The sequence below is a fragment of the Camarhynchus parvulus genome, chromosome 5, assembly GCF_901933205.1.
Source record: "Camarhynchus parvulus chromosome 5, STF_HiC, whole genome shotgun sequence".
Taxonomy (NCBI): Eukaryota; Metazoa; Chordata; class Aves; order Passeriformes; family Thraupidae; genus Camarhynchus; species Camarhynchus parvulus.
In genome coordinates, this window is record NC_044575.1 from 17755868 (window position 1) to 17771284 (window position 15417).

Below are 15417 nucleotides of genomic sequence, written 5' to 3' on the forward strand. Positions count from 1 at the left end.
ACTGTCCAGGTCCAGCCTGTATATTCTATAGCTTGCCTTGCTCAGCAGACAATAATGCTTGAGAAATTTCTGCCCCCTCTGTTTGCTGAAAGCAAAAAGAACTAAACAAGACATCTGTGAAATGTTTGTGAAATCATTATTTTAAGGAAAGATAAAAATTGCTTGCCTCAAGAAAAGGTGTGCTGTCTTGTGGGCTTTTTGGTGTAGGTATAACCACAACCATCACTTGGTGTAGTCACTGGGGTTGTCGAATTTGCCATACCTGAGCTGGCCTGCTGACCCTGGTGAGATCTGTAGGAATGGTGCTTGTGAAAGAGGAGAATGAGGACCTTTGAACTGGTTTGACTGAAGAAAAGCTGCAAACTGCCGTCCACATTCTCTCCCTCATTTTAATTCTTAAAAAGTCTTCCAGGCATGGTGTGGGGCTCTTGGGCAGAGGCAGTGCTGGTGCCTGTGGACCACCCCAGAAGCTGACTTCATTTATGGAGCAATCTTCTCCTTCTGGAATAGCAAAGCTTCGGGTGAAGGAAATAAGATACAAATTAGAATGCAGCAATAAGAAAAAAATTACTGAGTACTAAAAATAAATCATGTGTTTTGGCATTCTGCAGAATGGCTATTAGTTCAGAGATTAACACAAGCCTAATCATGTCTCAACAGCATTAAGGGATTGTGTGCCATAGCCTGGCTTAGCCATTGCCTCAGGTGCTTATGGCAAATCAGCCAAAATCTGCAAGCAGTGGCTGTCATTGACCTAAAGTATATTTGGCACCAAAGAAAGGATTAGATGGTAAATGCACCAAATGGGATACTAAAAAATGGATATAGAAGGGACAGCTATCACAATTAGAAGGCTTTCGGTTCAGAGTCTAAAACTAAAAGCCTCAGACATGCCTAGTTGTTAATCCAGTGTTTGCTCAGTGTCGCAGCAAAGCCATGAACAAGACCTGGAGCTGTTCTAACTCACAACTGTGTTTATGTCAGCACTTCAAACTGCAGTGGTGTTTACTGATGGTTCAGCAGGACCTTGGTCCCACACAGCAGCATGGCAGGTACTAAAGGTTAAGCATACTGGCCTGCTGGGTTGGAATTATTGGGATCTGTATGAGCTGCAGTCAGATGAAGCTTCTGATACAAATAAGGGTGAATGATGGCATCTTTTAAGCAGTGTATCTTCTGGTCTTAATCTCCTTTGGAATAGTTGACAGGAGAGGGAATACTGAAGAAAAACTTGTCACTGTTGCAAGTGGTGGAGAAGAAAAGCAAGCAACGTCCTCTGAGCAAAGAAGGCTGTGCTTTTTAGAAACCCGAACTCGTGGCTGCTTGGTTAAAATGCAGAAGATGCCCGGGTTTTGAGTGAAACGTGCTTATTGCTGCCTGAAAGCTAGAGATTACTTTATATCCTGTGTGTTTCTAGTTAGTAATTAATTGCAAGTATAAAATTATTTTGAAGCTTTTGGTTAGTTATTTGAAACTCTGTAATATATGAGTAGCACAGTTATTATCTTAAAATGAAAGAAAAGTACTCAACTGTAAAATTGGTTCACAGTCATATCCAGTATCTTGGTATGGCAGTAATTTCTGGGACTTGGAAAGCTTTTGATATGTGCCTCCAAATAACTGCAAATAGTCTCATGCATAACAAACTTGAGGTTTTTGTGGGAATTGTTATTTACTCTAATTTTCAGACGATTGTCCTTGATGGTGACAGCCTTGCTTTGAATAGTTCATTAGTCTCTTATGAGTTTCCTGCTCATAGATATGACTATTGTTCAAAGACCTTTTGCTTCATTTGAGAGCAGACCTGCCTGTTCAGAGATGATGGAAAAAAGTAATTTACTTCTCCCCTACTCCCCAAAATTGCATAGGAAAGAGGTGGAAATGTGTAGACTTCCTTAAAAACTCCATTGAGCTCCCTCCCCTGTTTGCACTCTTCTTTTGCTGCAGTTTCTGTGACTCCTCCTATCCTGAGTCCTGGAGATGATACTTGTTTGCCCTGTACCCATTTAGTCTTATTAAGTTTGGGAATTGTATTCTTCTCTTCTAAATTTCTACACCATTTCTTGAGGGAACAGAAGGAACAACAGGATGGCTTTAGCTGTCACAGTGCCAGTGAGTGTTGCAGTGGTTTCTTGGGTGAAGTCAGGAATGCACTGGCACCAGAGAGGTGATGGAAGCTCTTTGATTGAGTGATGTCATTGGGTGCATTTTATAGCTGCATAATGTGGAGATCATGGCATATACAACATGTTGGTCTGGCTGGACTGGCACTATTCTGTTTGTCATGAGTGAGTTGCTTTGGTTTAACTCAAAACATATTTCTATTTTCTTTTTTTTTCACGTAAAATTAAGCATTAGTATGAGCTGAAGTAAGAATTTTTCCACTTTTTAACCTGCTGAGGGTGTTGTTCTCAGGGTTTGTTTATTACTGTGTTTGAAATTACAAGGATGTGAATGAACATGCTGAAGTTCCGTGCCTTGACAAATTCCTGTCTTTAGTTGGAGTATATCTTTCCCTAAACATTGAGTTAAAGTGTGTGACCACAGAGAAACATAAAATGCTTTGGTTTGAGCTAAACATTTGAGCAGTTGTGAGATGTGTGGGTTAGAGAGCCACCAGCACCTGACTTACATAGCTGGATTACTGTGGTTCAGTGCATTTGCTGCACCCCATCTTCCCTTAAGTCAGTCTAATGTGTAGATACAATTTTTTTTGACTGTCCCAGTATGTTTTAATTCAGCATAAAAGACATTGTAGGAAAACTGTAGTGGAGAAGGCTGGTTCTCAAGGGTTTTGTTTGCTTTGTACATATTTTTTGAATACAATGTGATTAGTTGTAATGATTACCTGCTGTGACATATTTTTGGGTTTGATGTAATGATTTTGTCAAGGACATCCAGGTCTCAAAATTCAGTGCTTGAAAAAAAGAAAAGAAAACAAAAAGGTAATTTGAAAAAAAAAAGAAAGTAATTTGCAGCTTAATGCTATGTGAGATAGACATTCTTTTCTTCTGTAAACAGTTGGGGATATTTAATTTCACAGTGGAGTTTTTGTAGCTTTAAAGGTGGGATGGGGGAAGTAAGTTTTAAATGTGCAGGAATCTAAACTTCATAGCAATTTCCTGTAAACTCCTGTTTTATGCCATGGGCTTGTATAAGTTCAAGAGCATTGTTGAAATTGGAGAAGTTTGTACTGATTTATATCATCTGTACAACTGGCCCCTTTTGTGTAAGCAGGTTATGTAAGGTTTGGCAGCTGTACTGCATTTTGGGAGATGGAAAAAGTGTTTGGGCAACGTTGGCTGCTTTTTATTATGTCTGTGATACCTTCCAGCTCAGATGGCTGATTGGCTGCTCTTGGAGGGCATAGCCCTGATTTCTAATCTTTGTGAAAATGATGACAAGAGATGTGAAGCGCTGGAAAATAAGAAATGACCTGCAGCTTTAAGACTGAGGGGAAATGTGGTCTTCATCCTGGTTTTGCTCCTGCACCTGGAATTTTAAAATGACTTAAGCAAGGGAAAGAAAACAAACCAACCAACCAAACAAAAAAACCAACAAAAAACAAAGCCAACAAAAAACCCCACTGGGGTGCAGTTTGCCAACTTCAAAATCTGTTTGTTTTTGCAAGGTGGTTTTCAGTCCCATTCTTCTGATAGGAGGGAAGCACCATTTAAGCCCTGATTCAATGTGGTAGTTTATATGCTAAAACCCAGGGACTTGTTGGCTGCACTAGAATTGCATTTAATTAAATTCTGACTAGAAAGCTTGGTTGTGAAGCTTGCAGTTTACATATAGAGCTTACATATTTGTAATATATGTAACACATTACATGTATATGCTTACATATAGAGCAGAAACTGAATTTGATGTACTCTCTTGGGTCTGGTGCTTCTGGCTGCTGGACTGGATGGACCTTTGGTGGCTGTGTGTTCATAAGAAAGTGTACATTTACACCATGGCTTTGATGGAGCTTTGGCTTCTGCTCTGCTTTGTTCCAGCTCCTTTCTTTGGTGTAGCAAAGTGGTGCAGCAGGTGAGTTTAGGGACAGAATTGGTGCAAGTGCTGTGAAATTATTATTTGATGTTAGTCTCTTTTTCTCCCTGCCTCTCCTTCCTTTCTGCCTTGGAAGTCTGGAGTTAAGGTTTAAAACTAGTGAGGGGGGGAGACACTTAAGCATCTCTGAAGAACTAAATGAAGTAACTCATAAGTTTGTCCAAGGTCTGCTTTTTGTTTAGCAGCTTCTGTAGGGCTGCTTGGTTACTTTTTTTAAGGGGTATTGATTTGCAATAGCTGCTTAGCAGCGAATTTTGCTCACAAGGGCTTTTTTTCCTCTCATTAGCTCTTGAGGAATTCATGTTTTCATTTTCTTTGACAGCCTCAGTGCTGTTAGACTTTTGTTGACCTGTTGCCATGCAAGGAGGATATAAAACTCCTCAGATGCCAGTCCTAAAATGTGATCGAATGCGTACAGAGATACTGGGTTTGATAGTTTTAGTTTCTTACAATTGTTATGGCGTGCCCTGGCCCAGGGGTATTTAAAACTCTGGAATTTACATTTGAAAACACCACCACCACCAAGAAAATCAACCAAACAAAAAAAACCTACCCAAATGCTTGCCTTAGGCTCTTCATTGTTATTCAGTGTGCATCTTTTCAGCTGGCTTCAAAAACTGGGGGAGGCATAATAGCACAGGTAGTGCCAGACTGAGATCCTTTGCTTAGTCTACTTATTTTTCTGAAATGTTATCTGGGCTAAATACTGTGTTTCTTTTTTAAATGGTGAAATGAGAATGATAGGGATTGTTAATATACTGGACACCTGGAAAATAGATTCTGTTTGAGAAGCAAAAAACCCCAGTCCTGAACCATCATTTGTCCCAGATGTCTTGACTGTTTGAAAGTGCTTGTTTTGTATTGAGGTCATGAAGAGATGTGGACTCTTGAGCATTCTTCAAAAAGTAAATTCAGGAAAGCCTTCCTTCCCCCCCCCCCCGCCCCCCAAAATAATATGTCAGTTATCACTCCAGGCTCCTGAATGAAGGTTAATTTAAATCAGGATGAATCAAAATCCATTCCTACATATAAACTGTTAAAGCATGCAGATTGTTTCCTTTCTCTGAGAAGCCACTTGGAGCTTTTTGCCATATTCTGTCCCTGCCCATAAAGCTCCAACCAAAAGTGTCTGCTTTTGTGTAGGAATTGATCCTGTAGACTGGAGGCATTTGGAAGATGCAAGCTGTAAGGCCTAATTATTATTCAGGACATTACTAAAATCTTTTATTTCTCTTTCTCTGATGAACCAGCTATTGCAAGCAGATTTCAATACTTTTTACAGGAGACTAATACTTTTAATCAGATCCATAGGTTATTTCAAGGATAGTTAGCCTCTTTTTTTTTTTCTTTATCACAAATCATACCCAGGAGGCTTTCCCCCACCCCAAAAATTTCTCTTATTACTGTTCCAGTTAAGTTTGCAGTGCTGGTTTAGCTAAGCTTGTGTCATTCTTTCCATAGTAACCATGGATGTTTCTTTTCTTTACGATTTATAACTTGTGCAAAAAAATTTCTGTCTTCAGGTTACTCCTGTGTTCCAGCCAGAGCACTGTATTTTTGCCTTAGTTTGAACTAGCTTTGTCACTCAAAATAGAGGAGGGCAAAAAAGGGAAAACTTGACATTTTGTGCATTCTTGAAAATCCCTCACAGGCATGCAGTTAAAACATGACATTTTATGGCCTGTTAGAGTCTCATGTCCAGTGCTCTGTTGTGCCTTGTGCTGCAAAAAAAAAAAAAAAAAAAAAAAAGTCAAAAGAGCCTAGATGTTAGGCTAGAGAAAGGTGGAGGAGGAGGGATGGAAAGGACTGCCCTAGCTAACTGTAGACTCAAAGGTGAGTGACTGGCCTAGGGGGAGATAATGAGAAATGCCTCTTTCTCTGGGCAAGCTTCACAGGTGGCTTCAGCTGGCTGGTTGCTGCCATTCTTTGCTCCTGTTTAAGCACCACTGCTGAAGAAACATTGGGAAGACTGATTATTTGCTAAGGTAACCGAAAAGTTTTGAGTTTTCTCATTTTTTTCCTTGTAGAATGCTAATGTCAACACCAGGCGTGGGCACCAGGGAAGAAGTGCTTCATTTGGCAGTGGTATGGTTTTAAATGGGCTCACTTGGACTAGAGGTGATCAGTCCTGCTGTAGGAGCAGCTTCCTACATTGATTTCCAAACTCCCAATTCAGGGTCTTGATGTGCTGAGAGATCCTCAAACCAGAGCACATTTCCTAGAATTCATGGCAATTCAGCACCTGCTGCCTGATGAAAGGACAGAAACCTCTTTGAAAAGGATGCAAAAATTGTATTCGCCATTCCGTGGCTTGGTGTCTGCTCCTGCGATGGACCATGGGATTCGGTGGAGCGCACAGAGGGAAGGAAACCTTTACCTCTTCAGGTGTTTGGTTAGTGCAGAGGCTCAGTATACTCTGAAAAGTTCACAGAGAAGATCGGCTTTATGATACTTGAGGGATTGCAGGGACAGCCTGTTGTCAGAACAAGGTGGTGACAGGGTGTGTTGCTTTAGAAAAGTCCACCTGAGAGAGAAGTGCTTTGAAGGAAAGCTGCCTGTGTTCAGATTGTTCTCCATGATGTCTAAGTGTATCTTCATCCTGCTGACCCTTCCTTTGTGGTGCAGCTACTTTGCTAATACCACACAGTATTAAACCTTTGAGTAACATTGAGCTTGGTGCCTGCTAGTGAGCTGAAATGCAGAGATGCGATTTTTCAGTGGCAAATTCGTGAATTTGAAAGTACTACTTTTGTACATCAGTCTCTGTGAGGCCAAGGGTAAACACACATCACCTATGAAATTAAATGACATTATTTTTTGGGAAGAGGCTCTTGCGGTGGAGCTCGTTTAATATCATAGAAAAGCCATGAGGGCCCTTTGGTTTAGATTTTTTTTCCTTCATCTGAATGCATTGAGAGTGCAGGCTGAAATTTTAATGGAAGGCCTGAGGACAGGAATTTTGTTCCATGATAATTTAGGGGATCTGTTTTCATCCTTTTAACCTGCTTTGAGGGTTTAATAGGACTTAACTAGTTTTGTCTCATTTGTTTTTTCTTTTAGGTAACTTTCATGGGATTTTTCATTTTGGTCTAAGCTCCTTTTTAGTCTGCACTTACACATTTCAATAGCTACATGATATGGCCCAAAGTCACTTTTAATAGCCATATTTTTCTTCATTCAATGGTCTATCTGTTGTCTGTCTTAATTCCCGTAGAGTTGGATGCTGGTGGTGCAAGCTAGTGCAGATGAGCTGGATCAGAATATGATTTGACCTGACCAAAAATGAGTATTTGGCCATATCAGTTTCACAGTGTGATTCAGCAGCTGGTTGTGCAGACAGGTTTTTTAAGTCTGCTTTTCTCTGTCTTTAGTTGTTTGTCAATAGCTGCTTCCCCACACAGTCTGAGTTGCCACAAATTACAGCCTGACTTGTTAAGGCAAACCAAAATGAGTGGCAATTTACATTCATAGGTTGTCCTCTGAACTCTGGGGCAGCTTTCAGCGACTGCTGCTGCTTTTTCAGGAGCTGTCAGTCTGTCCTGGTTGCTGGAGCTGAGGAAGCTTTGGGAAGGCATCTGGGGACATGATTGTACCTCAGCCACTAATGTGAGCTATCTCAGAAACCTGTGGAGTCACCTGCATGGAAGTCTTTTATTTCAGCTAGGAAACTTGTTTGACCTCACACTCGTGATACAAGTGAGCAATTTCTGTCTGTCTGTCTGCATGATTATCTATATTCCCCTCTTTGTGGGGTAAACTGCTCATGATTATATATGCTGCTGTGTAGATACTGTGACTGCCCTGGAACTGGAGATCTGCCTCAATTGGGGTGGAGGATGCACATGGAGATCAGAGCATTTTAAGGTTAAGTGTGTTGTGAGGGACATTTGGTGGTGATAACTGCAGAGCTGCCTGTTCCTCATTGGCTGAAATGATGGCCCAGCTGCAGGTAAAGCAGCTCCAGAGGCTCTGTAGTTTGCAGGGGGGGGAGAGCTGCAGAGGATCCCCCCTCTGTGCAGCACTGAATAGGTGTCTCTTTGCTTTTCTGGAGCTCCAGTGTTAGGAGGACTTAGCTCAGATGCAGTTCAATGCTCTTGCCCAGCTGGTGCCCATCTGGAGCTCCTGTTGATCTAATACTGTGCAGGGAGCCTGGGGAGGTGATGGGTCCAGTGCGCAGATCCCTGGTTATGTTTGAGAGCTCCCTCAGGACAAAGGCTTTCTCACACAGACCCATGGCCCAAAGGACTGTCATGGCATTGGGAAGGCAGTGTGTTTCTCTGAGCCCCCTGAGGCAGCTGTGCTAGGAGCTGCCTGTGTGTGTTTGCATGTGGAGCTTGCAGGCTGCATATGTGGTGCTGGGTAATGCTTACCAGCTGTGAACTGGCTGTCCTTTTCTCACCAGACCATTTCTCTTGTAACTGTACAATCTCAGCTTTTCATGCAGATGTTGTGTGATTTGCCACACTTTGATCTGGTCCTTTCCAATTGGTACGTGTTGTTAATCTATTGTGCGTCTATTCAGGCTACTTACATTGCCCGTAGGTGGAGTGATAGGGAAACTGGGACATGGATGGGAATGGGGAAAAAAAATTCCAAAAATTTAATGTCTTTCTAAAACTTCATGGATTTGTGATTTATTTTTTTGACAGATACAAATTTCAGGACGCTTGACTTTATACTTTTTTTCTCTATGGGTTTGCAAAAGGAGGTTAAGCTGTGGTCATTGTAATATAGTTATATAGTTATATATAGTTATAGTTATATAGATATATCGTTATAGTTATATAGTTAACTTGTAGTAACTGACCACACAAGGATGATACTCAGTTGTAAATGCTTATAACAGTCAGGTACTGCTCATCATTGGGAGACAATGGTAAATACATTGCACGGAGGCAAAACTTGTGAGATGATTTCATGAAGGACTTAACTTTGTGCCCTGTGGGCCTGGAGTTTGATTTGCTTTATATATAAGTGTTTTGCTTTATATATAACTGATTTGCTTCATATAATATTTGCTTTATATAATAAGTGATTTGCTTTAATAAGTGTGTAAAAGTTTTGGGAGTAAACACTGGTGTCTATACCCTGCTGTAGGTAATCTACCATTGTACCAATGTACCATTACAGGCTTTGCAAAGAGCTGCTATCCTTGCATGTCTTGTGGCCTCATTGTGTGTGTCTCTTTCAGATACATGTACTGGACTGACTGGGGTGAAACGCCCCGAATAGAGCGGGCAGGAATGGACAGCAGCATGCGCAAGATCATTGTTGATTCCGACATTTACTGGCCAAATGGACTCACGATAGATCTCGACGAGCAGAAACTTTACTGGGCAGATGCAAAGCTGAGTTTCATTCATAGGGCAAATCTGGATGGTTCCTTTAGGTAAGCTCTCTTTGTTCTACAATAAGGTGTAAGTAATCTCTAACTTTCTTTTCAAGGTGTTCATTTTGAAATGAGACTTTTTTTCCCCCCCGTAATCTAGAATAATGCAAATACCATTTTTTTTAAACTCAGTTCTTAATAGGCTTGCAAAAAATAACCTCTCATACTATAAAACTGATTTTAAGAGTAAGACTGTTTGTATCAGTATTTCACTATAGACTGTTCACAGCCTCCTTGTACAGCAGGATTATTCTTTCTCAGGCTCTTACTTATCTTGAAAATAGTTGGAGATGCTTATTCTTGACCCTAGACAACATAACGTTTAACTTGTGACTGGGACTTTACGTTATTGTTAATGTGGTTTTTTTTACCCACAAGAAATACACATTGAGACGTGCTGGCCCATGGCCCCATCCAGAGATGTCCTTTATGTCATGCCTGTTAATTAACAAATTTTAGGTTGTTTCAAACAACAAGCAGTTAGGAAGCAGATTTTCCTAAAGCTTGCTGGAAAGCACAGGATGGAAGATTTTTGGTGGCTGCTATCCAAGTGTGCTGTTAAGTTTTGGCTTCTGTAGACATGGAGAAATGACACTTCAGGCAGGGCATTTGAGATTGCATCTTCAATTCTGTGCAGTGCTCAATGGGCAGGTTGTGTTGGTCCTGAAGGGTGAGTGTCACATGCAGTAAAATGTCCTGCCAAAGTAATCTCTGCACTGTTGTCTGGCTTTGGTCTTCAGGGAGTTTTAAATGACATTTTCATGATTTCATAACATTTTAAATGCCTGTGTCAATAAAATTGTTTTGCCTTGGTGAAAAGTTGGAGGAGCTCTATTTTACGCATTTCTGTGTAATAGAATAATATGCCTTCCCCAAAAAAATGTTCAATGGTGTTTTTCTTTTTTTTTTTTACTGAGTTGCATTCTATGCCTGATTTTCACAGTCATAAAAGAGCAATAGCAATATTGACATCCTTTATAAAACACTCTCAAGTTCCTTTGAGAGCACTGTGTAAGGGCTGGATAATGGTGGCATTGTAGTAAGTGACAAGTATTGACTGACAGTCCAGAGTGGAGACAGGGAAAAGGCCTTTGTGGAAGGCAGTGGTAGCTCCAAGTCTGGCTGCAGGTTCATAGACAGAAGGAAAGATTTTCATATGATTCAGCATGAATATGCTTGTCTGATTTGGGGGTGAGTGGGAGAGTTTGAGCTTTCCAGGCTGTTTCTGGGGTTTTCATGCACATACAAGTTGTACAGACTTTGCTTGCATGTGTGTGTAAATGCTGAAGTTGTAATTGGCAAGTAAAATCTATTTTGCTCATTTTAAGGTAGAGAAAAGCCACCTGAAAGGGATCAAGGCTTTGAATGCACTAATTCCAGCAATCTATCCAAATTACTTTGTGATAGATCAATGCCCCACCTCCCAAACAGATTTCTGTTGGACCATAAATCAAATAGTGTTTTAGGAAATAATAATGTATTTTGCATTAAGAAAAAATTTGCTCTCTTGCATATTTTGCTCAGGTGCTAGAGCATGTAAATGCACACTTGAGGTCAGAATATCCCTGTACAGGGTGCATTCTGGAGGTTCCTGATGTCTGACTGCATGTGAACTTCTAGGTATTGTCCAGCGTAATAACTCTGAAAGTGTTATGGATGTTGATAAAACACCATGAAGATTGATCTTAATCATAACTCCTTTTAAATGAAATTTTTATTTATTCCCTTTTCCATTCTACTGATCAATGTTGAAACAGATGTCTGTGAAGTTGGGACTCCTGGATTCTGGTGTTAAGGTGCATTTCAGTAAGGGCTCAGACTAGATGGTAACTTCTGAAGTTGTTTCTGTTCCTTAAACATGGAGTAAGTTTCACTCATCCATGACAATAAAGAAATCTATGATGTTTCAAATACTTCCACCCCTCCCATCCCAGAATCCATTCAGGACTACCTCAAAATCTAAATAAAAAGGAAATTTGCATTCTGTGTGGTGGATTAATGTTACTGGAGCAATCTGCCTCTTAGCAAGGTTCAATTTGCAACCACATTTTCTGGAACTATTTCAAGGGATGTAATTACAGGAGAAAGGGAGACTTGATATCTAAGAATGATGGAAATAGGGGCAATACATAGTGGAAAGCAGCTGTTATGATATTAGGATACAGCCACTGCTGTTATTAGTGAAGAGGAAAGAGCAATGGTGAGAGTGGAAAGAGAAAGTGAAATTAGCATTTGTATTTATTCTGTTGTGTTTTATGGTAAGAAGTAGTGGTAATTAGAGAAAATTTTTAGAACAGTTTCAATTTTATCTCTAGAAGAGAAATATTATTAATAATTTTGTTTTCTCATGTACTGGTACTTTTGTGCATGTCTCAGTCTGTTTTAAACTTGTCTATGTCTGAATATATATCAAGAATTTTGGGGGTGTTTTTTATTCCCTTCTACCCTGAAAAATGCAGATAATTACCTGTGCTGCTCAGAATGAAACAGAGTCCTTTCCCTGCCAAATGTTAGCTGGTTTTTATTTTTCCTTGAACATCTTCAGTGGAAAAAAAATGAATGCAGATTTAATAGAGATATAAGAAAATTACGTTCCTTATTTTCCTTCAGGATGACACTGGGACTTCAGCTTTCTCAAAGTCATATGATGAAAAATTTTGAATAATGCTTTGCTGTGTCCCAACACTGGTTTGAAAGGTGTGTGCATACCTTTGTGTATACATAAAATGCATGGGTTTTTGAAAACCGAGTACCTAGTGTTTTGACTGAGGAATTGTCCAGTGTCTTTTCTATGGCTTAGTAAATATCTTCAAAACTACTAAATCTAAATTTATTGCAACTGGTATAAATTTTGGGATCCTGTGAAAACATGTTAGAAATGTCATGTGTTTTGTGGCTTCCAGTTCATCTAATTCTCGGAGGTGTGGCTGTATGTCATTGAAAACCACCTCAAATGTTTCACATTTGTAGTAATTATAAGTATTTAGTTTTAGTAAAAGTATAACTGACCTTTACTCTACATTAAAAATTAATCTGAAAAATATTTCATTCTACTGCAGACAAAGTTAAGAGGGGGGTCATTTAATGAGACTCATAGGTCATTTCTGTCTTTTTCTGCTAGGAAAAAAATACTGAGTGCAACTGAAGTTCTGGGCAAAGATATCATATACTGCTATAATCAGAGGAGCACTCTTTGGACCTAAGTTTCTTTGAAAAGTCACTTGTATTTGGGTATTTGCGCGGCTCCTGAAGTTAAGGGACTTAAGGGGTCAGTGTAGAGCCTGAATCAGATACTTTGATGCTCTGAAACCCAGTATATTTGTGTCCTTATTGCTGTGAAGGGACAAAACTTTATTTTACATTTTTCAGTCTGCTTGTCACTTTTATCACCAGCTGAATCTCTTGGTCCTGTGAATTTGTTGAAAGATGACAGTTCCTATGCGAATTTCTACAGAGCCAAATTTTTTCATGTGTGTGTGGTGACAAGTGGAAGCAATCAATTTTTTAATCTTTACTCTTTCTCCCCAAAAGGCAAAAGGTTGTTGAAGGTAGCCTCACTCACCCCTTTGCCCTGACGCTGTCGGGGGACACTCTGTACTGGACGGACTGGCAGACGCGCTCCATCCACGCCTGCAACAAACGGACAGGAGAGAAGAGGAGGGAGATCCTGTCTGCCCTCTACTCACCCATGGACATCCAGGTCCTGAGCCCCGACCGACAGCCCTACTGTACGTCCTGCTTGCCCCCAAACCCCTGCTTGGCTGCTGCTTCTCTGGCAGGGAAAATGTCAATCAGGAAAGTGGTCAGTGTGGAGTTTCAAAGTTCTGCACACTTATCAAGGGGTTGGTTGCTAAAGGTAGAAGTGCTTGAATCCTGTGCCTTGCTTTGAGTATTCCGGCCTGAATTGGTGTGATGTGAACTCACTCACTGCCCCAGTTGGTAGCAAAACGCAGTGCAGTACTTCAGTGATTTCTTTTGGTTTGGAATATTTGAACAAGGATGATACCAACTTATCTGGCATGTTTTTAATGCCATTGCTTTAATGATATCTGTAAGAAATGCTTATTATTACTTTTTTAATAAGTAAAATTGCCACAAAATAGATAATGTTCATGTTGTACTTATACGTGCCATTTTTGCAGTCCAAACTCGAGCGTGGTTATCTTCAGTACATATCAAATAGTTTGTGCACATCTTAGTATGGAAGGGTTTTAATTTGGAGCTTTCATGTAGACACATATGTGCCTCTATTTTTCTATACATTCTCTGGTGCTACTTCAAAGGAAGTAGGGTATTGAAAATTGAGTAGAGCTGCATGTATTTGTATGTTCACGTGATTCCATGTGGCAGCTGGTTTTGGAGGTTTTGAATTTTTTTACAATTGTGAGAATGGGACTTAAAATCAGTGTTGTGAAATGTATAAAATTGAGTAGCTCTGGGAAGAATCAGCTCTTGTCCAGAGGAAACACTCTTGCCATTTGGACTGGCTTCTTTCTTTATGCCAACTGTAAAATCTGCTTCCCTCAAGATAACATTTGTTATTCCAATAAAGTTAATAGGATGTGAGTAAACAGGCCTGAAAGTAAGCAAAAGGAGTTTGGAGATCATCTTGGGGATGGAACATGTGCAAGTTTTCCTTGAGGTTACTGGGTGTGCACAGCACCCTGGTATATCTCACAGCTCCAGATAAGAGTTTGTCTGTGCTGAATTCTTGTCATTGCTTTAGGCTCCAGGAATGTCCCAGCCTTGGGTCATAGTATTTGAGTCAGTCACAAAGAAAATAGAGCATGCAGAGAAAGAGCATATGCTGAAAATAGCTCAGATGCCATTGACTTCATTAAGATCAGGCTTGGATTCCTTCCTCACCAGTTTTTTTTTTTACTCTGTGAGTGTCAGTGGAAGTAACAAAAGTCAAATTAGCCAGACATTTTGTGCTTTTATATTAAAGTAGATTCAATCAGATGATGATTTTCAGTTTTGCAGAAATCTTGAAAAAGTTGCAAGTGTTTTTTTATAAGGGGCAATATTTATCCATAATTACCTATTAATATGGTTTCATGTCTTGGTGCCATTTTTTCCCCATTTAAGGAGGGAGGAGTAGTCAGTTGTCATATGTCCATCCTTGTCCTGTACATGCAACAGTAGGAATTTGTAATGTAGGAATTGTACAAATTCTTGTTTTCTTTTCTTTCATAGAACTGATTGTCCCATCAGTTGCATACATCTCAGTTTAGGTGCCCCTAGAGTTAAGATGCTGAGGGGAGGGGAAATGAAGCATTTCATATTGTGATTCCTCTGGTTTTTAGCACTAAAGCATATGCCAGTCATTTAGGATCTGTAATTTCTTCCTCATGGAGAAAACAGAGCTTATGGACTTCTAGAAAAATTAGACTAAATCTGCTTTGTTTCTTGAAGTTCACACTCCATGTGAGGAAAACAACGGTGGTTGCTCCCATCTGTGCCTGCTGTCTCCAAGGGACCCCTTCTACAGCTGTGCCTGTCCCACTGGTGTGCAGCTGGAAGATGATGGCAGGACATGCAAAGCAGGTAGGACCTTGGCTTTTTTCTACAGTCACAGTGTTGGTGTGGTTTGGGTTCACTGCTTCAGGGCTGATCCTTGAAGAATTGAGTTGAGAGGAGCTGCCTGATAAACTGAAATGTCATTTTGCATACAGGCCTCCCACCAAGCTACCAAAGACACTGGTTTTTATGAACTAAGGTAATCTCTTGTAGTAGAAATCAGAGATTTTGCCTGTGTTTAGGGTTGACAGTTCTCTGTAGGAATGAAGTAGTATGTGGAACCCATTGCTGAAGGATTTTGTTAGAAGTTAATGTAGGACATCTTTCCGTTTGGAGAGAGGAGAAACTTCTGCTCCCTCCCATTCATTTTCCAGAACAGGTCTGTGATAAAGCAGTGGTGGCTGAGTTGTTAACTGAGAAAATACTGTTCTAGGTGATGTCCCTGAGAAGTA

The 15417-nt window shown here is 40.2% G+C and overlaps 1 protein-coding gene across 2 annotated transcripts in view; it reads left to right on the forward strand.

Moving 5' to 3' along the window:
- The window catches only part of LRP5 (LDL receptor related protein 5), a 123076-nt gene that overhangs the window by 33811 nt on the left and 73848 nt on the right, over positions 1-15417 (forward strand). For both annotated transcript variants that reach the window (XM_030949951.1, XM_030949952.1), the window contains exons 3-5: positions 9248-9445; positions 12977-13173; positions 14861-14992. In XM_030949951.1, coding sequence (XP_030805811.1) covers positions 9248-9445; positions 12977-13173; positions 14861-14992 — 527 coding nt within the window. The remainder of the gene's footprint in view (positions 1-9247; positions 9446-12976; positions 13174-14860; positions 14993-15417) is intronic.